At 31.2% G+C, this 21,694-nt stretch overlaps 1 protein-coding gene across 2 annotated transcripts in view; it reads right to left on the reverse strand.

Moving 5' to 3' along the window:
* LOC148612854 (macrophage mannose receptor 1-like) overlaps nucleotides 1–21,694 on the reverse strand; it is a 70,717-nt gene that overhangs the window by 35,026 nt on the left and 13,997 nt on the right. Inside the window, exons 6-17 of one of the 2 annotated variants that reach the window (XM_088594687.1) lie at nucleotides 21,281–21,407; nucleotides 19,899–19,987; nucleotides 18,303–18,418; nucleotides 14,613–14,742; nucleotides 12,977–13,059; nucleotides 11,972–12,088; nucleotides 10,964–11,074; nucleotides 8,400–8,558; nucleotides 6,886–6,974; nucleotides 3,796–3,931; nucleotides 1,837–1,875; nucleotides 1,264–1,434 (exon numbers count right to left, since the gene is read on the reverse strand). In XM_088594687.1, the coding sequence (XP_088450813.1) occupies nucleotides 1,264–1,434; nucleotides 1,837–1,875; nucleotides 3,796–3,931; nucleotides 6,886–6,974; nucleotides 8,400–8,558; nucleotides 10,964–11,074; nucleotides 11,972–12,088; nucleotides 12,977–13,059; nucleotides 14,613–14,742; nucleotides 18,303–18,418; nucleotides 19,899–19,987; nucleotides 21,281–21,407 (1,367 nt within the window). Of the gene's footprint in view, nucleotides 1–1,263; nucleotides 1,435–1,836; nucleotides 1,876–3,795; nucleotides 3,932–4,521; nucleotides 4,655–6,885; nucleotides 6,975–8,399; nucleotides 8,559–10,963; nucleotides 11,075–11,971; nucleotides 12,089–12,976; nucleotides 13,060–14,612; nucleotides 14,743–18,302; nucleotides 18,419–19,898; nucleotides 19,988–21,280; nucleotides 21,408–21,694 lie in introns of both variants that reach the window. The other variant, XM_088594688.1, reaches the window with a different exon arrangement.

A 21,694-nucleotide genomic window follows, 5' to 3' on the forward strand; every position in this document is an offset into this window, starting at 1 on the left:
ATATGATATAGGTTAACAATTCTATATTTCTATACAAGACAATACCAATATTTATATAAATATACCTTGACTCCCTGTCAAAGAACTCACTGATGCAGATTGTGCTTAAGAAATGTTAAATGTAATGCAGTTCTTGTAAAAGTAGCATAGATTCTGTATATTAAGGTCAAGACAATTCTACCATTAGGGTTAGAAACAGTAGCAATTGAACAGGGAATACAAGTACAGGAATAATATAAGGATACATGTCTTAAAACACATACTATTCTCATAGATTGCCATTATTTTCAATGCTATATACTGTAAACGTATTATTTTCCAGGTTGCTAATTTTCGCGGATTCTGTCAAGTGAACATATCTCCAGATATTAATTTTCGCAGTTTCAAAAAAATAATAAGTGTTATATGGTGTTAAAAATCAATTTTGCATCATATACAGTATCAAATTTCAAATTTCAAGAAATGAGCCATGCCCAACTATATTTCACTGCTGGATTCATGTGGGACCAAATTTTTGCACAGATATTAAAACTTGTATCTTCATCTGATTTGGTTTGAGGCCAATCTATTGGACTAAAGATCTCTGTCCATTCTTCTACATGTACATAGTCCAATGTGCCACACATGAGAATAATATGGTCTGCAACATAAGGTAATTATATGAAAAGAATGTCATATGATAGTCATATGCTTCAGTTATCATATGATTATTGCATGAGTATCATGATAATCATATGTTTTTCACTAACAATATGATTATCATATGTTTCCAAGCCAAAATTTACATAACAAAATCATATGGTAATCATACGACTATCATATGACTGTCATATGTAAATAATCATATGGGATTACCGTATAGCAGGACATTTTCGCAGGGTGCTAATTTTGGCATATTTTAGTGGCCTGTTTAAAAACACTGAAATAAATTCTGTGAAATATTCACTCTGAGTTTAGGTATTAAGGGCATAATTTAGCTTCCGCCAAAATTAGAATTGCTAAAATGTTTGTTATAACTTTTTGCCTTAAAATCGCCAAATTATAAACCCGCAAAAATAACTGGCTAAAGAGTATTATATGAATTAAGCACCATATAGTTACCGTAAGTGGCACATTTGGCTGTGTAATTCTACACTGGATACTTACGAATAATATATTTATTTCTGTTTTATACTCAGCTCAACCAGTGAACCCCGCTTAAAAAATATCTTCTAATGATAAACCAGCACCCTCATCATAATATGGTTGGTATTACATACTTACTGTTGATGTAGACCTGCTCCTCTCTATTGTGTACACTGGCCAGATCTCCACCCATTCTCCTACAAGACAGCCTGGCGTCCATCCATGCTAACTGGTCATCATGGAACTGGTAACAGTAGTGTGAAGAAGGATCCTCTTCCCAGCCCACACCACATCTCAAACTAAATGGCCCTACATCATATAATGTTTCAATGTTTAGAATATCAGAAAACAAAATAATAGAATATTTTATGAAAAGTAGTCATTCTATTTTTGGCAGAAAGTAGTAAACTAGTAGTAGTCTTATAGGTCCTGTTGAAAAGACAAAAAAAATCTAAAACAAGACCATGTATGGTCATTTATGGCTCTACTCCTAAACTGGTTTTGGGGAAATAAAGCTGAGAGTATTTTCATGACACTACACCTTAGTTAATAGTTCCAATGATTCAATAAATATTTTGGACATATTTATCACAATACTATCTAAATTTTATACGTTTCCCAAGTATCTCAAAAATACAAAAGTCCTGCATTTTTTTTCAGGTGTATCACCCCTGCCTGATTATTAAAGAAACTGGTAATACAGTCACTTACTAGGAGTTGTAGTCATTGGTGCTCCAGTTGGTACACTTTCTGTAACACAAAGAAAATGAAGTGTAAAATACAAAGCTATCATTCTAATTTTGTATTCAAATTGGTATATTGATAAAAGATCAATTAACCTATCTAAAACATCATCAAAAAGGAAAAAAAGCATTATAATAAAAAAAAACATAACAAAACAAAACAAACAAAATATACAAAAAAATGAGAAATATGTTTTTAAAATCATTAAAAATCCTTTAAAGTAAGAAGTATAATTTCATGCTTGAAAATGAAAATGATTACAAATGTTAAATTAAATATTTATCAAGAATTAAGCCATGATATAAAGGTCAATGAATAGGATAAATCCAGATTATGAACATAGATTTATTAGTATGGTTGAGTCTAAAGTAATCATTATACTGTAAGCTTAACATTTTCTGCAGTGTACTAATTTTCTTTTTCTTCCATCGGTAGGCAAATAATTTTGAAAAAATTGGTATCTTTATAAATATATTTTCCATACAATTAAACACATATCATTATCACAAAACTCCATTTGAACGAAGTACCGAAAAAATTAGTAACCACAAAAAATGAATGCCTTAACAGAATAAACATTAATGACATGAGGTAAAGCAATAGTTAAGATGTGCAACTGTATCACTTACAATATTACCCACAATACTAATATTGTATTTTTTTTTTTTGCTTTGTACTAGTTTGCCACAACATGAGCCAGAATTTTATCGTCCTAGTTCACAGAAGTACCGTAACAGCCTGCAGGTAGGCATGTCATCCCATTCTACCACATTATTTTGACTATGATCCAGTCAGTCATCCCTCTATCTCCTACACACTGTGTGCTTGGAGGAAAATCACTGACTGCAAAGTTATTGATATCTCTGCCAGGGATTGAACCCAAAAACCTCCCATATTCAAGGCAAGCATGCTATCCCAAGACCATTGAATCAGTTCTTAGAAATGAAAAAAACATGCAAGGACAGTACAACATTATAAAGATTTTTTTTCTCTCAAACTAGTAATAATAGAACAAAATTTTAGAAATAATATGTCCAATAAATCTCAATGAATCAATTTGATCTAAAATACATTTTGCACATCTTTGATATGAGTAATAGTATGAGTATGATATAATGGTCAGTAGACAAACCTTTGAAGTATATGGCTATAATAACTTTAATAATCACACAAAATTAGAAATTCAAAAAATACTAAAAGTTAATGAACAAATGAGTTTTCTCCCATGTAATATATTTTCTTTTTTCTCCGCTTTCAATACAAAACCTATTAACCATAACTAAGAATAAATAATCAATAAAATATTCCTCTCCTTAAACAGAATAGCAGTCTTGACTTACACAGAAAACAAATGCACCACATGTGTTCATATGTTTTAAAACATGAGGAAACATATGTTTAGGACCAGTATGGAAATTTATATTTTTCTTCCTTCAAAAACACATTAAAATAAAAATTTTTATTCCTGTATTCCATACACTAATTCGTATGGACATAAAATTACTATATGTTTCATGGTGGTCCTAAACATATGAGAAACATATGTTGCAGTTTTTCATGTGTAGATATAGGAAATAGTTGTATAGTGATTCTATTTGTAATTCTAATGCTGTATGATTATTGGTAAGATGACTACTTTGCACAAAAATATGAGGGTTCCAAAGACTCTAAATAGCTGACCAAGAAGGAGTAGGATTTTAATAAAACAAGATTTTTTTTCATGCCACTGACACAACAGGATTCTACATTCATATACACTTGCGGGAGATGGGGCTCATATACACACAAATATATTATATATATTAACACACACATATTATATACATAACATACAAATATATAAGGGATAAATATATCATGTCACCAGGAGACACTTTACAGAAAAGGAGGGGGCAGTATACATATGGAAGTTTTATCAATGAATACTTGGCGGCTTTTGACAAATAAATTTTCTCGGATCACTACAACGTTGGTCATTCCAACATCTATTTTTATATTCGCCACAGTTTTCAGCGCCTGCATTATCATTAGGTTCTCTTGGACACCATTTAGTAAGTCTACCCTAAAAATGTTGAATGAATATGATGATATGTGAATTATGATAGTAGCAATATACAAACAGCATTTTAGTGTTAACCAGTGGTACATTTAATTTTAAATGATGCATAAGTACTTCTCATTAAGTATAATCATGTATAAAACTTAAATAAGTAAATTCAAATCTCAAATTGCAGTGATATTGATGCAAAGAGAAAAAGTGTTTTTCCTATATATATATTTGGAAGAAAATTTTACTACAAAAATGTAAATTACATGTAAATGAAAATGCAAACATTAAAGAATATTCTGCATTTTATGGAATGGAAATATTAGTAAGTGTTTTCCATTAAAAAATAAAAAACTTTAAATTACTGATTAAGAAAAAGCAAAATTTTTCAAATATTAAATTAGAGTTGAATGTTTAACTGTATAACTGAAAAATGAGAAGTCAAATAAATGCTGAATGCAAGGATCCCATTTTTAGATTGTTGATTGATTGACTGATTGATCTTTCAATTCTAAAATTGTAAGTTACCACTGAAAAACACATTCATTATAGGAAGAAAATGTTGAGCTCAATGTAAATGTGAGACACAAAATGCCACAACATACTTGGTGGTTTTTGACAAACAAATTTTAATCCAGTAGTACACGCTTTGTCATTCCAACATCTATTCTTGTATTCAATACAATTTTCAGTACCCTGATCGTTAGGTTCATGAGGGCACCATTTTGTTGGTCTTTTCTGAAATGTCAGATTTTCATACCTTGTCACATTATGTATAAGCCTTTTTCCCTAAATAAAACAGAGGCACTATTTCTGTCTATATCAACGAGGATGCCAGATTCTTCTAATAATTAAGTATATCCTAGGTTCATCAAAATCCATTGAAGGACATGGTATTTTCACAAAACACAGACAAAACATTTCACATTATCATATAGATAGCAGCGATTTACTGAATTTTCCATGTGTAAAAAATTTCGATAATTCACACTGTTCAATAAATTCAGGAATTTCACTTTCATACTATCTCCTGCCAAAACATCACCACATATCACAACACAAATATCTATTGGTCACAAAATTAAAAATCTATGTTGAAAATAGCAACCAATAACAGAGTAAATCTATATAATAAACAGGATAATTAATTGGCCTTTGTGAATAACCAAAATATAATCACTTGTGCCAAGAATGCAACAAGTTCCAACTCATTAAATCTAAGTATTCATCTGCACTCTTGATCATAATTTGGTTATTCACTCTTTCCAATTTATTATCCTAATATGGGGTAGGCATTGCCTAAACCAGCGAGCACCGTGAGCATTACTGTATATGTACCGTCTGCAAGACACGCAAAAATAATAATGGACATTACAAAGGGGGGGGGGGGCAACACGGAAGAAAATTTTTGCTTCGCAAGTGCAATATTTTTATTTATATTTAACCAGCAATATGTCTTGTTAATTGATGGGGTAGTTTTTTTTTCAATAAATGGATAACTTGAAAATTTTTTTCACCAAAATTCTAACCCCATACCCCCCTTTCCCCTCGCTCTCAAAATGGTCAGTAACTTTATAGCACTTCACAATGCTTTACATTTTTTATCCCTTAAGGGCATCTCCAGCAACATCCATTTTAGTTATGGCCTGTCAGATCAATTTGTACAGATACTGGAAATATTACAGTTCTCCATGGATGGTGGGAATATTTTACACATATCATGTGATGTAAACAAAAGTCAGACGACAGTTGAAAGTTCCAAACAAGAAAACGATTGCCTTTTCTATCTTAGAAATGCTATGCTTCGATTTTGATAAAATAATCAGTTATATTTTTTTCCGAGGTGGGCTAGGTTCTTGACAACAGCAACAGTGGAAGAGCGGAGATACACGTACGTACATCCATGTGGTTTTTCCTGAAGTTTATTTAAACATAACATTCACTTCTTTAAATGAGTAAAACAAATTAGAAAAGACTTGAAAACTATCAGAAAAGATGAATCTATTTTTACTGAAACATAATCTTAACCTATATTTTATTTGTTTGACTGAAGGAAATGATGAATTTTCTCTGTAAGGACAGTCACTTTTTGTTACTTCCGGAACATTACTTTTTTTTCGTTAGCATATTGGGAAACCTTAAGGGAAATTTAGAATATACACGTAATAACGGTAGAGCTCACACCGCTTCACAGTGCTCACTATTATTATTTGTTTCAAGTGTTCATGTAAAATTCATGTGATTTTCATGTGAATCATGTCATCTAGCAAATTTCATGTGAACTTTAGACATGAAATTCGTGCTAAGAAAATTTTACACAACTATCACACAATTTGTATTAAGTTCATGTGATTTTCATGTGAATCTTAATTCACATGAATCTCCTGTTAACAAAATTAGCTTATGTACATAATAACAGACAGACACAGATAGTTAAATATTCAATTTTAAATCACTTTACATTTTTTTAATTTTAAAGTTTAAGTGCCTTGAATATAGAAATTTCTTTAAACATTGGATCAAGTGTAACATGCTACATGTATATACTACAACTGAAACAGTGAATGGCTGTAAATTTTAATTATATCAAATTTTCATTATTGTCAAAAATGCAACAGGGTTATAAATGCACTACAGGCGTGGATCCAAGGACTGGTGTGCTGGGCGTACACCCCCCCTAAATCCGTAAGAAAAAAAATTTTCACCTCAATTTTAATCCCATAATACTTTTTTGCCTTGCTTTGCACGGCATTAATTTCAATTAATGCCCCCCCCCATAAACTCAAATCCTGGATCCGCCCCTGCACTAATTAAAACTTGTATCTTAATTATTTTACTTGAATGCATTGCATTGTATCTTAAGACCAATCAGCTCAAAATATCTTACTAACAAAACTAGACAGGGAGCAACAAAATACATATATTATAAAAGAAAAAGGAAAAAACCTGACTGTCTGAATGTGACTTACCAGTGCTGAACCATCAGCAGACCAAACAAATTTACGATTTTGTGTTCTATCGTTCAGACCTATCCAATACTCTGCTGTCCTTATACGACCTAAAAATATACAAATAGTTAACCAAAAAGTACAATGTGTATATAATATAAATCACTGTTGAAATGACAGTAAATCAGGAATTTTTTTATGTTGTCTTTTTTTTTGCAGTTTGTGCAATCAATCTACTTTCACACAGTTTTAAATTTGTGATATCTCCTAAAATATTCTTTTAACGTTCTTTACAAAAAATATTCAAGACAGTTTACATTTTTGTGCTACACGCCGTACCCCAAAATGGCAATAATATGGACGGAGCATCAGTGATGTCCTATATATGTAGAAAGTATGACCAGAACTGCTAATGGCAAAAAAATGTTCTGACAAAATTTGTCAACATGGAAGTAAAGGATAGTGCAAGAGCAGAGGTGCTGTTTTGTCTTTTAATACATCCATAAATATGATTTTCTACATATTTATTTAAATGTATGTTTAAACTGTTAATTCACAGCAAACAATTTGAAAATAGTGACAGAAAGGCAACCAAAATATAATGAGTACAGCTGAAGGTATTTTGAGGGCACACATTGAGCTCCGTCTATCTTAGGCATAGCCTAAAATCATAATAATACTGCTGTGAAAAATTTCACATTTTTACAGTGTGATTGTCTTTGTAGAATTATGTTGCACCACTTATCTCAAAATGTAAGCATAAATGTAATTCATAAAACTTAAAAAAATATCTTTAATATAATTAGATAGACATTGTCATGTCACTAGGTTATCCACTAATTGTAAGATTGCATGGTAAGGTCTACCACTGGCAAGAAAACACCAAGGTAATTCCTTCATGGGCCTCATTTTATAAATACTATAGGTAAATAGTGTTTTATCACTTCCCTGCATTTTGACATGTTAAAAAAATTGTATTGTGTGAACACAGAACAATTATTCAAAACCTGTTGTAAAAATAATTGATATATTATACAGATTACCAAACTTGCTGGAAGTGTGACATCCAAAAATTACTGGTAGACAAACAATCAGGTCACACTCGAACAGGGGAGGTAATTGTGTATACATGCCACTGAAGACAAGAGAAATACAGAATAACAGTGATGTCATTGTTGATTTGACACAATGTTATCGTTGGAAATTGCCAATATTTTTTTTAAAGTATTACTGTAGTAGCTGGAGAATGACAGGCAGTAAGAACAATGGAAAAACAAAAAAGTTGATACTAATAAGGTGAAATCAACAAGAGTTGTGTATAATAGGTTCCCGATTATGATTGGGAATCTAGTGTTAATACTTATTAAAGATTTTTACCAGTGGAGCACAGCAGAATGAGTGAAAAGACAATGAATTTCTCTCATAAGAGGAAGAAATTCAAGAGATTCCTTGCATGACACTATCTTCATGGCCTGTCTGCAGTGCAATTAACCCTTACCCTGAAGGTCAAAATTCAGGTTGTAAAATGAACTTACTGATGATGAAGGTGTGTATATCATTACTGCTAACTGTGGCTAGTTGTCCCCCTTGTCTCTGACAAATGGCTTGAGCTCCTTCCCAGTTCCTCCTTGTATCATTAAACTGGTAACAATTTCCACTTTTCAGGATCCAATGTGCATCACATCTCAGAGAAGCTATAGAAATAGTTATGAGTAATTTAATTTTGTGTTAAAACTGTTCAGGTACAAAAAGTATAACTTATATACGATGTTTGAAATAGAACCTTAATATATCTATGACATTGCATAACAGGAGAGCATAATTTGCCTCACAAAATTATACCTCCACCACCAAGGATCATACCTTAGACCCATAGGTAACAAACCAGTGACAAACCAATTTGACTCATGAATTAACCAATTATCCAAGTTAATTAACTGGCTAATTAAATCTTGCTACCTACAACAATGCAAGTTGGCCATACTACAACACCTGGTCATATGTTTACTACCAGGTTTTACCATGGATGTGGACATTTGAAGGACATCATACATATATTGTAAACCTGTACATATTCTACCAGTCTTTTTGTTTCTAATTTTTGTGATCAATCTACTTTCATACAGTTTTATAGTATAATGTACTTCTAAAAAAATATTCACTACACTTTTATTTTTACCCTACAGCTCTTATCCCGAACTCCCACTATAATTCCACAGTACACAGTATTAAAATCACTGATCTACACATTAAATTTTGAATTAAGAATTGAATAAAAAAGAATTTTATTTTCATCTATAAAAAATAACCTCAATGTTCTGAAAGTAATTTAATGTGTACTAAGTCACTGAGATTATTTCTTCATACCATGAAAAATATTACAATCATAACTTAAATAAAATTTGATAAAGGAGAATTAACAAACATTAAATTTATTATACATATCTGTCATTACTTAATATGATTTAAAACACCAATTGTGCAATTACACTTGACACTGTCTAAACAGAACCCAGAATAATAAGAAAACCTGTCCAAACCAGACACTTCTTAAAGTCGTTTTATCCCAGTTTAGATATATTTTGAACCTGTAAAAACAGAAAAATGGCTGAAATTGAGCAAATTACTCAATCCAAAGGTGATTCTGTTAATACAGGTGTGACTGTGATATGGTGGTAGAGAAATGCTTTAAACTGGAAGCTTGGGTAATATTATCGTTCCACAAGTTTTTCTAAAATATAACCCTGGGTCATCGGTTATGTCTTATGTCTTTTGATTGGTTGAATGAATATGACATTATTTTATGTATCTTTATATGTTGTAATATTCAAATTTAAAAAAAAAGAATACGTCAAAATTTTTTAAAAATTATTTATATTATCTTTTTCCATATAAATGCACAATGATTATGTTAATTTAGATAATCTCATTTTTGTTTTTATATTATTTTATAAGCAGCAATTTACTCATATATTGTACAAATTCGTCACTGGTGACCAGAGTGTAAATTTTTAGGAACTGATAATGTCCAAATTCTTATGAATGACTATCAAAAAGGGAAATTGGTTTTAATGGCCTACTACCTCCAGTATACATGAATTACTAATGAATGATTTCAAAGATTTAACATCACAGCAAGATAAGCAGAACTTCTTTACCTACTTAATGATTTTCACTAGCCTTCCAAATTTGTAATTGTACTTGAAAGACCTAAATATTCAATAGAAAGTTGGTCTTTTGCAGATAAATTCCTGACTAACAATAAAATTACCATCAAACCTGCTTTAAAATTACTTATAAAAGCGAAAACCTGTTTAATCAAGCCATGAACTGTTCTAAAGAATTTCCACAACAATGATTTCTATTTAAATCTCAACTGAAATATGTTTTTTTTTCTTAACCCAAGAGAGACATTTCATTCATACTGAATTATTTCTATTTGAGCAACCAAAATGCATTGACAGTATATTTATAGATGGTATATGGTCACTGACAATATATTTATTGATTGTATATGGTCACTGATAGTATATTTATTGATTGTATATGGTCACTGACAGTATATAACTTTTATGGAAAAAAATGCAATTAACATGTTATATCCAATTAAACTTGATTGATAAAATGATTGCAGTATAAAAACAAACAAAATATAGACTTGAAATAAAATCTATATACAAAAATTTGGAATGAATCAGAAAAAACACTAAATGAAGCCTTGTGTGCTAACCAAGATTCTGAGCCTCATCCAAATTTTGTTTTTATTTCAAGTCAATACACTGTAGTTTTTCTTTATATTAACAGGTTTGACTGTATTACTGTAAACATTTTAATTTTTGCAGTGTACCAAATTTTGCTATTTTTCACAGTGGACAGAAACCTGCAAAAAATAGTACCCGTGAAATGAATTTTATAACCATATAGCACTACAAATTTTTTTGAAACTGTGAAAATTGATACCTATTAATATGTTCATTTGACAGAATCCTCGAAAATTACCAACTGCAAAAATTACCAACTGCGAAAATTATCAACTGCGAACATTACCAACTGCAAAAATTAATATGTTTACAGTATACCCCTTTTACAATATACTGACGTCTTGGTGTAGCTCTCATTGGTTTTGGTTGATGACCAAAATCTATAGTACATATAAAAGCCTTCTTCACGCCACAGGCTCTTGTTGGCCGCCATAATCCTCTTCTGTCATCTAGAAAACACAGGTATTATTGGTAAATACAACTCCGTATAAAAATCATGCAAAAGCTGAGAGTAAGTTATTCATGTATATCTTAACATATGAACACTTGGAAAGGAATACCAGCAGAGGGAATAAAAACAATGTTTTCTTTCAGCCCTAAGAGTGCCAGAGAAAGTTGAGTTAAGTATATAATTCCTATCAAATTCTAGTTAATTTTATCAACTCTGAAAAAGTACAGGAATATTTTAAGCTAATATGTAACTGTTTTACACAACAACCAGTCAGAAATATCTTAAAAAAGTACAGCCTTCCTTAGACAGCAGACTTTGCTGGAATCATTTACAGGGTCTTATTAAGCTACTTGGACAAAATATTCTCTAAAATGGTGAAGCCTCATCAGAGAACTTGAAATTATACCTTGGGCTGAAGAAAATCTGTTTTGCACTCTCAGCAGTACTAGATTCTTAATGTCAGGATATTATAAGTTACAAGATGCACATCAGCCATTCATGATTGTTTGTAAAGGAGTGAAATAGTTACAAGTTTATTCATCAATCTCAGTATTCCCAAAATGTTTGACTAAATACTATTTTTTTTTTTGGATTTAAAGGTTCTCAGAGTATGCTGTGGAATGATATAAAACTTCAACACAAACTGGAAACTATTTTTTAGACCTCATTCATCAGGCTTGTCTTTTGAACTGGCTTACTTCTGTCTTAATGTAGTTGTAACACTTAAAAGTATTGATACACACACAGTCTGGTAAGTTTGCTGTATTTGGGGATGGGTTATGTACCCAGGGTTGGTAATTGTAATACTCACACGTATTGATAAACACACAGTCTTGTCTGTTAGCTGTATTCGGGGGTGGGTTAAGTACCCAATGTTGGTAATTGTAATACTCACACGTATTGATAAACACACAGTCTTGTCTGTTAGCTGTATTCGAGGGTGGGTTATGTACCCAATGTTGGTACTTGATAGCCGCCCCAATAGACCACTTATAGGTAGTACTATTATTATCTGAAAAGGTAAACAATCTTTTTAGAAAAGTAATAACTCCAAAAAATTCATTTTACCATATGCTCTTTGTCATTTTTACAGTACTAAATGTCAGCCAAATATACCGAGGAGTCAATGGACAATTCAGGAATAAGAAAATCTAAGTACATAGCCTGAACGTGAAATCAGGCACTAAAAACAATCAACATGTAGCGAAACAGAATCAAATACAATTACAATAAAAAACAAAAAGTAAGGACACTACACAAATATAAATTCCCACAAATAATGGGCAGTGATACTAGGCGCTCTGGAAGGGTAAACATGTCCTGGTCTGACAGCAGCACCCACCACATTACAAGAAAGTATAATCTAGTAAGAGACTACAATAATGTAGTTTGACAAAATCACTAAATCATGTTACAACACGTACAGGGGAGGATCCAGGATTTCTGGTTGGGGGGAGGTGGGGTATTAGAAATAACTGCCTGTTCAATAAATTTTTAAGGGTAGAAAAACCAATATTTCATGCAAATAAATCTTTTTTTCCCCAATTTTAGAGGGGGCATGCACCTGGTGTGGCCCTGCTTTAATCCATCCCTGATGTATAATTACAGCAAAACTTCTTATTTTTGTAGATACTTTTTTTCTGGCTTAAGGATGTCTACTTGATTTTGCTATACCTATCACTAAAACGAATATCACTCTATCTAACAATAAATGGACATGTTCAAGATGGTTTTACTTCATGGTTTATCTTTCCACACGAAATGTGTAAAAAAATATGTTGGCTTACAGTGAAAAAATTAAGGCCAATTCATAAGCCTGTCAAATAAGAATAATAGTTCACTCCAATAATTTAGTTGGTTGTGACTGAGATACACAATAAATCAGACTGATTTCTATTACCAGTGGCTCCAATCCAAAAGGAGTTGATTCCAGCGGATCTTAACTCATCCAAATACGAGTTCAGAAAGTTGGTGGCTGTAGTACTGAAATGAAAGAGGGGATGAAAACTGAAATTAGATTTCATTAATAAACCATGTAAGTATTAATCATTACATAATAACTGCCCAATTAAATACCCTTTATGTAATCATTACATAATAACCGCCCAATTAAATACCCTTTATGATTTTTGTAATAAAAAAACAAGTCATATCTTTTGTGGTAATAAAAAAAAGAAAAAAAGTTGCAATAATACAATATAGCAGGTAGCTTACACGGGTGCCCAATTTTGTGATTTGCACTTTGAGTTGGGGTATTAAATTTTTGCAGTCTTTACTTTTGGCATCTTCAGCTTTAGTGGAATGCTAATTATATGTAAAATATCTGGACATTAATTTAGCAAACTTATTTTCGCATATCTCAAAACCTCAAGTATACAGTGAAAATTAGAACCTTACGAAAATTTCCTGCTTTATGGTACATCAATAATAAAACAATATAATAAAGAAAAAGAGCTTCGCTGAGCACAGCATAGTACGACCACAGTATGTTAAACTATGTTCACTTAGGACAAGTGTGGACACACTTAAGCATAGGGACTTATGGACCCACCACTGGTTTGAACACAATATAGCATGAAATTTGAAATCAATTAAAGGTGAAAAAAGTACTACTTTAAGGATTTGAATCAAAGATCTTTGCTTGTAATCCCTTGGCCCTTTATAACTTGAAAAGTGTAATTTCTGGAATCTTATTGAAAAAATCAGGCAGTTATTTTCATAAGGAATCCACAAAAAAAAATTTCAAAATTTGACCAAAAATAAAAAAGTCAATTTTTATGGGTGTGGCCCTTTTTGCCTTTTTTTAGGTGAACTAGTTAGTGTTTTATTTTGCATAGTGTTTTTTTTTAATACTTGATTTTTAATTTGTTATGTTTCGTCAGTGTGTAATACATGCGGATGAAACATCAAAAATGAGTTGACCGTTTGCACATTTTTGACATAAAGCCCAAGTGCTTCATTGAATATGTGCTATGGTCAATGCTATTATACACCAATAAAACATCTACTGGTAAAACTAAACTTCAATTATTTAAAAAACACTACATAAGATAAACACTGAAGTGTGGGTTACAAACTACATAATTAAAGCATATATTACAATAATTAAAGCATATACTACGACAAATATTGTGCATCAGATAAAATTTCAAATAATATATATACATGTATGACAAATTTGTCCATAATTCAAACTGCACATTTTCAATATGTATATAAGCACTGTGCCAAGTTTGAATACTTTTGAATGAATACTCTTTGAGTTACAGAATATACAAAATATGTACCATCAACAATATGATGTGACAAAAAAAGTTAAGCATGCTAAAACTGTAGGGAAACATTTGTTAAATTTCTCCATGTCTTCAATATGTATATAAACACTTGCAAAAATTTAATAATATTTGTTCAATACTTCTTGAGTTACTGTTTACACAAAGTAGGTACCCCCTCTGCATGCTAAGAAAACCAAAGTCATGAATATGAAAAAGGACTATTAGTGTTGTAAAGCCTCAGTATAAATACAATAAACACACCCATAAGATTCTACCATCCGTGCACCTTGCCTTTGACAAAAAGCTTTAGATTGTTGCCATGACAACAAGAACTTGGTATTGAACTGGTAACATCTATTTTGATGAGCAACCCATCCTGGTTGACAGGAACCTTAAACAAAAAAAGGTTAAACTCTGTGATATTATAACAACAAAACTATAACTACAATGATCAAAAAAATTTGCAATTAACAGCAAAATCTTATTCTGAATATAGTGTTTAAAAAGCTACACATTTTTTTTTATTAAGTTGCTTTATAGGTCTATATGATTAAATGTATTAGTCATTCCACTCTGTCTACTCTTGGGAGAAAACCCACATTAAAAATCCAACAGTTTCTTTTGTATTTCAATGTCATTTACAGAGTTATCTCCCTTAATTTGGTCTTCTATAGTGCACTCTATATAATTATTATCTTTTAAAAACAAGGCTTATATGGAAAGCCAAATGTTAATTTCTTTTTAGTATAACATTTTAAACAAGATATCAAAAATAAAAATATGTAGGCTTTCCAACCATTCAACAGAAGTGTGCATAACTGTGCTTCAGAAATAAGTTTAGCAATTCCATCAATTGAAAATACTTATTGCAAAATGATTATTAAAAAATGGCCTATTTCTTAATTCTGACAATGCAGTGCATTTAAAGTGTCGAGTGATGGACCTCTGATGACCATGTTCCACTACATAATCAGTAATACGTTTATGATAAATATTCAACAAAGCCTTACAATGAAGAAAAATAAAGAGTTCTCACCGGTAGTTTGCTTTGTAAAAATCTAATTGAGACAGTGACCTTGACTTTTGTCCTCTGTTTTAAAATAAATATCTGTCTTGTCAGCTTTCATAAAATTTCATTTAAGTAGCTCTTCAGCTAAGAATCATGCAAAATATGATTTTTGATATTTTATCTAAAATGCTTACAGTAAGTAAACAGAAAATATCATGTGGTTTTTCATAGAAACTGTGTTCTTAGGAGATAAAAATTATATAGAATGCACTATAGAATACAAAATGAAGGGAAATAACTCTGTAAATGACACTAAAATTCAACAGAAACTGTTGTGTTTTTCATGTGGATTATCTCCTTCGAGCATATAGACCTACAAAGAAACAAAAGAACAAAAATAAAAATTTGTAGCCTTTTTTGGGTGTATTAAAAAATTACAGAATTTGCATGATTCTTGAAAAGACTGATAATTAAGAACATCAATACAAACTAAAGTTTTAAGGTAGAAACCAATTACTGACATAGAATGTAGGTAGAATGAAGGAAGGAAGAACTGATTGAAAGTCTAAAAGGCAAAATTATTACACATAGTTTTTACATGAATTGAGCAAATTGAATTTGTGTCAGAGTTCACATTATTTATGTGAATCATGTGAATTAAGTCTTAATGAGAAGTTCATGTCATGTGAATTTCACTCGAAAATCATATGTAGTTTTCATGAATGATTAACATGAATTTCTTATGAACAATACCTGCCTGTGTAATTCAATGAAAAGGGGAAGGAAACAATTTTTACAGACAAAGGTCAATACAATATCTTCTCACCTTCAGCTTTTTTTACAGACAAAAGTTAAAATAATACCTTCTTACCTTCAGCCTTTTTACAGACAAAGCTTAATATAATATCTTCTCACCTTCAGCATTTTTACAGACAAAGGTTAATATAATATCTTCTCACCTTCAGCATTTTTTACAGACAAAGGTTAATATAATATCTTCTCACCTTCAGCCTTTTTACAGACAATGGTTAAAATAGTATCTTCTTAGCTTCAGCCTTTCTACAGACAAAGGTTAATGTAATATCTACCCACCTTCAGCATTTTTACAGACAAAGGTTAATATAATATCTTCTCACCTTCAGCCTTTTTACAGACAATGGTTAAAATAGTATCTTCTTACCTTCAGCCTTTTTACAGACAAAGGTTAATATAATATCTTCTCACCTTCAGCATTTTTTACAGACAAAGGTTAATATAATATCTTCTCACCTTCAGCCTTTTTACAGACAATGGTTAAAATAGTATCTTCTTAGCTTCAGCCTTTCTACAGACAAAGGTTAATGTAATATCTTCCCACCTTCAGCATTTTTACAGACAAAAGTTAAAATAATATCTTCTTACCTTCAGCCTTTTTACAGACAAAGGTAAATATAATATCTTCTTACCTTCAGCCTTTTCACAGACAAAGCTTAATATAATATCTTCTCACCTTCAGCATTTTTACAGACAAAGGTTAATATAATATCTTCTCACCTTCAGCATTTTTTACAGTTAAAGGTTAATATAATATCTTCTCACCTTCAGCTTTTTTACAGACAAAGGTTAATTTAATATCTTCTCACCTTCAGCATTTTTACAGACAAAGCTTAATATAATATCTTCTCACCTTCAGCATTTTTACAGACAAAGGTTAATATAATATCTTCTCACCTTCAGCCTTTTTACAGACAAAGGTTAATTTAATATCTTCTCACCTTCAGCATTTTTACAGACAAAGCTTAATATAATATCTTCTCACCTTCAGCATTTTTACAGACAAAGGTTAATATAATATCTTCTCACCTTCAGCATTTTATAGACAAAGGTTAATATAATATCTTTTCACCTTCAGCCTTTTTACAGACATTGGTTAAAATAGTATCTTCTTAGCTTCAGCCTTTCTACAGACAAAAGTTAATGTAATATCTTCCCACCTTCAGCATTTTTACAGACAAAGGTTAATATAATATCTTCTCACCTTCAGCATTTTTTACAGACAAAGGTTAATATAATATCTTCTTACCTTCAGCCTTTTACAGACAAAGGTTAATATTATATCTTCTTAACTTCAACCTTTTTACAGACAAAGGTTAATATAATATTTTCTCACCTTCAGCATTTTTACAGACAATGATTAAAATAGTATCTCCTTAGCTTCAGCCTTTCTACCGACAAAGGTTAATGTAATATCTTCTCACCTTCAGCATTTTATAGACAAAGGTTAATATAATATCTTTTCACCTTCAGCCTTTTTACAGACATTGGTTAAAATAGTATCTTCTTAGCTTCAGCCTTTCTACAGACAAAAGTTAATGTAATATCTTCCCACCTTCAGCATTTTTACAGACAAAGGTTAATATAATATCTTCTCACCTTCAGCATTTTTTACAGACAAAGGTTAATATAATATCTTCTTACCTTCAGCCTTTTACAGACAAAGGTTAATATTATATCTTCTTAACTTCAACCTTTTTACAGACAAAGGTTAATATAATATTTTCTCACCTTCAGCATTTTTACAGACAATGATTAAAATAGTATCTCCTTAGCTTCAGCCTTTCTACCGACAAAGGTTAATGTAATATCTTCTCACCTTCAGCATTTTTTACAGATAAAGGTTAATATAATATCTTCTTACCTTCAGCCTTTTTACAGACAAAGGTTAATATTATATCTTCTTACCTTATGCCTTTTTACAGACAAAGGTTAATATAATATCTTCTCACCTTCAGCATTTTTACAGACAATGGTTAAAATAGTATCTTCTTAGCTTCAGCCTTTCTACAGACAAAGGTTAATGTAATATCTTCTTAGCTTCAGCATTTTTACAGACAAAGGTTAATATAATATCTTCTCACCTTCAGCATTTTTTACAGACAAAGGTTAATATAATATCTTCTCACCTTCAGCTTTTTTACAAACAAAGTTCATTCTTCTAGTGCAAGGAATAGCTTGCCATGCAATAGAGGGTGAATTTCTTGAGTACAACACAACAGCACATGTTTTGTTGTACTGAGCTCTGAAAATGTGAATATCAGAACAATAGAATGAATAGACTTTAGATTGACAGATGGATTGTATCACTAACATCCTTATTTTCAATGCACAGTGAAACCTGTCTAAATCAAACATCTTTTGGACTGTAGAATTTGTGTGATTAAGACAGATGTTTGGTTTGACCAGGTTCATTATTAAGTACTTCTCCAGCTAAGAACCAGGCAAAATGTGTATAAGGTGTGGCACATAAAGGAAAAAACCCGATTTTATTGCATTAACCAAGAAGTTATACCTGATAACATCCAGAAATAACCATCAAAGTGTTTGTAAAATTTGCCTTTTTAAGATATTGACGGGTCAAATTTAGTTGAAATGCACTATGGAAAAATGGCGGAAAAATATATATATATATATATATATATATATATATATATATATATATATATATATATATCATACTTTTTTAGTCCTAAAAGTTATAACTAACAATTCATCTCACTTTAATAAATACTGAAACATATCAGATACAGTAAGACAAAAATTAAACTTCATGCCTGAGACTTAGACAAATTTCACTGATTTTTCACTGGTACTTAGACTCTTGAGTACCAGTGAAAAATCAGTGAAATTTACAACATGGGAAAAAACACATCTTGCTCAATTTTTTACGAAAGATAATGCATTTGTGTTAGGACTGAAAAATCTTTCAATATTGAAGCCCTTGATTATGAAATGATGTTACTTACAACCAATTAAGGAGGTAGACCTAGGGTAAGTGACATAACTCTTACAAATCATTGGAATGTTTGTATTCACCATATCACATCAATCTCATGTAAGCATCAAAGTAACTTGGACTGATTTCATTCTGTTTCAAAGGAAAGCTTGAAAGGCTTTGGTGAAATTTAATATGATACAAACATATCACAGATTTCAAGAGTTATGTTCCCTACTCTAGGTCTACCTCCTTAAACAATCTATCACAGATCTGTTTATGCTACTTTATGACCTATCATATTTTATGCCGTATTTTAAGAATACAATCTGTTAAATCCTGAAATTAGTGACTTTTTAATATAGATAATTTGGAGGGACTCACAATCTGTACAGTGTAATTTGCAGTCAAAGTTCGAGGAAAATACTGACATCTCAGCCTTCATCATTTCTCATATTAGAGACCACATTTTCATTAGAATATTTGACATCATTTCTCACATTGAAGAGAATGACACATTCATTTGAACTCTAAACCTTCCAACATTTCTCACATTTGAGAGGAGGACACATACATTGGAACTCTAAATCTGCCATCATTTCTCACAATTGAGAGGAGGACACATTCATTAGAACTCTAAATCTGCCATCATTTCTCACAATTGAGAAGACCACATTTTCATTAGAATTCTAAACCTGCTATCATACCTCACATCTGAGAACCCACATTTCCATTAGAACACATACATTTTAAGATGAAAATAAATAAACACTTTATAGGTACAGACCTTTGAACTGTTGGTTTTCTTGCCCAGTATGACAAGCTTGGATCTAGAACTGTGTTGTTTGGTACAGTCAACCAGGCATATGAACTTCCCTGCAGAAAAAAGAGAAATGTAATGTACCTTGCCCAAAACTTCAATTTCTAAGGGAGATTTAACTTTCATAATAAACATTTGTAAACTTGTCAAAGAGTTTCAAAGCAGTGACCTTTGGCATAATTTTTTATCAAAATCTGTTGAGTAGGTATGATAGCTTGGACAGACAGACACAATGAAACTGATGGGGACACATGCACAACCAGATGGATTCACAGCATTTTTAAGTTCTGTGTCAAATTGCACCACCAGTAAGAGCAAGATAAATATGTAAGTTGTGATTTTGTATACTGGCACATTTTATTCTATGAATTCATAATTTCAGCTTAATCCAAGTATAGGTACAGTTAAGTAGTAGTCTTTGCACAATCTGAAAAATGTGATACACCCCAAAAAAAGGCTACATACTTTTATTTTTGTAATTAAGTTGTTTTATGGGTCTATATAATGAAATGTGTAATTATTCATTCCAATCTGTCTGCTCTGGGAAGATAACCAACATTGAAAATCCAATAAATTCTATTGTATTTGAGTGTCATTTACAGAGTTATCTCCCTTAATTTTGAAATCTACAGTGAATTCTATTTAATTTTTATCTTCTATGAAAAACTGAATGTTAATTTCTGTTTACTATGCCAATTTAAACATAATATCAAAAATAAAAATATGTAGCTTTTCGCCCATAAATCACATCTTGCATGATTCTTAGCTGGAGTGCTACTTAATTACCTCACAAAAATGTAACCTTGCCAGAATTTGACACCAACTTTTCATGTTAGGTAGCTCACAAGACTTTCTGATAATTTTATTAAATTAGGTAGTCCTCAAAATTATCTTGTGGTCCAGTCCCTAGGACTAATAAAATTTGAGAGTTATTAAGATAGCCCAAAGGACTACCAGTTAAGACTTCAAGGTAGTCTTCTCTCAAATTAGGTAGGCACAGGACTACCAGACTTAATGTAAAACCCTGGACATGCTTCACCAAACATTCACAATATAAAATACCTTAAGTTTGATTATGCCCTTGTAGGCATTTAACTTCATACAAGCTAGATGATGATGTACAATATGACTTCATTTATTATTGAATAATGACCCAAAATGATTGTCTCATTTGACATGAACTGTGATTAAGTTACAATCAAAAACAAAATGTCATTTATTCCAGATCTATTTCAAATTTGATTGTATTCCCCCAAATGGAAGCTGGACACAACCAAAAACTTCCATCATGTAACAATGAAAGAACATAAAATTCAAGTGCACCCTTTTTATGAGTGCAGATTTATTACCTGTTGGTAAGCCTTGACACCAATCCAGTAGTTCTTCTGTGTATTTTTAGAGAAGTCATGTATGATTTGTTCTTCACCTGGTTTTTGTACAGTAAACAGGTTACCACCTTGTTGGTCACATATCTTTCTGTAAAAGCCATTATTTCATATCAGAGAAGAATAACTTTTTCTAAAAAAAGGAATAAAACATGTGGTATTAATTATTGTGTGTCAGGAAGCAATCTTTGTAAGAATCAGGCAAAATGTGAAAAATCAGAAACTTGCATATAAAAACTCCATGGATCTGACACTGTAATATCACTCAAGGATACGTTTTCTATTTGAAAAGACCATTATTTGATCTCATTTGCATCATTGACTTTCTTCAGAAATTATTCAGAAGAATGTTAGGAAAATTAGGTTTTGACGGAGTTA

Source organism: Perna viridis, chromosome 7 (genome assembly GCF_037379345.1).
Source record: "Perna viridis isolate PV_CMFRI_1.1 ecotype Kerala chromosome 7, ASM3737934v1, whole genome shotgun sequence".
In the NCBI taxonomy this organism is placed as follows: Eukaryota; Metazoa; Mollusca; class Bivalvia; order Mytilida; family Mytilidae; genus Perna; species Perna viridis.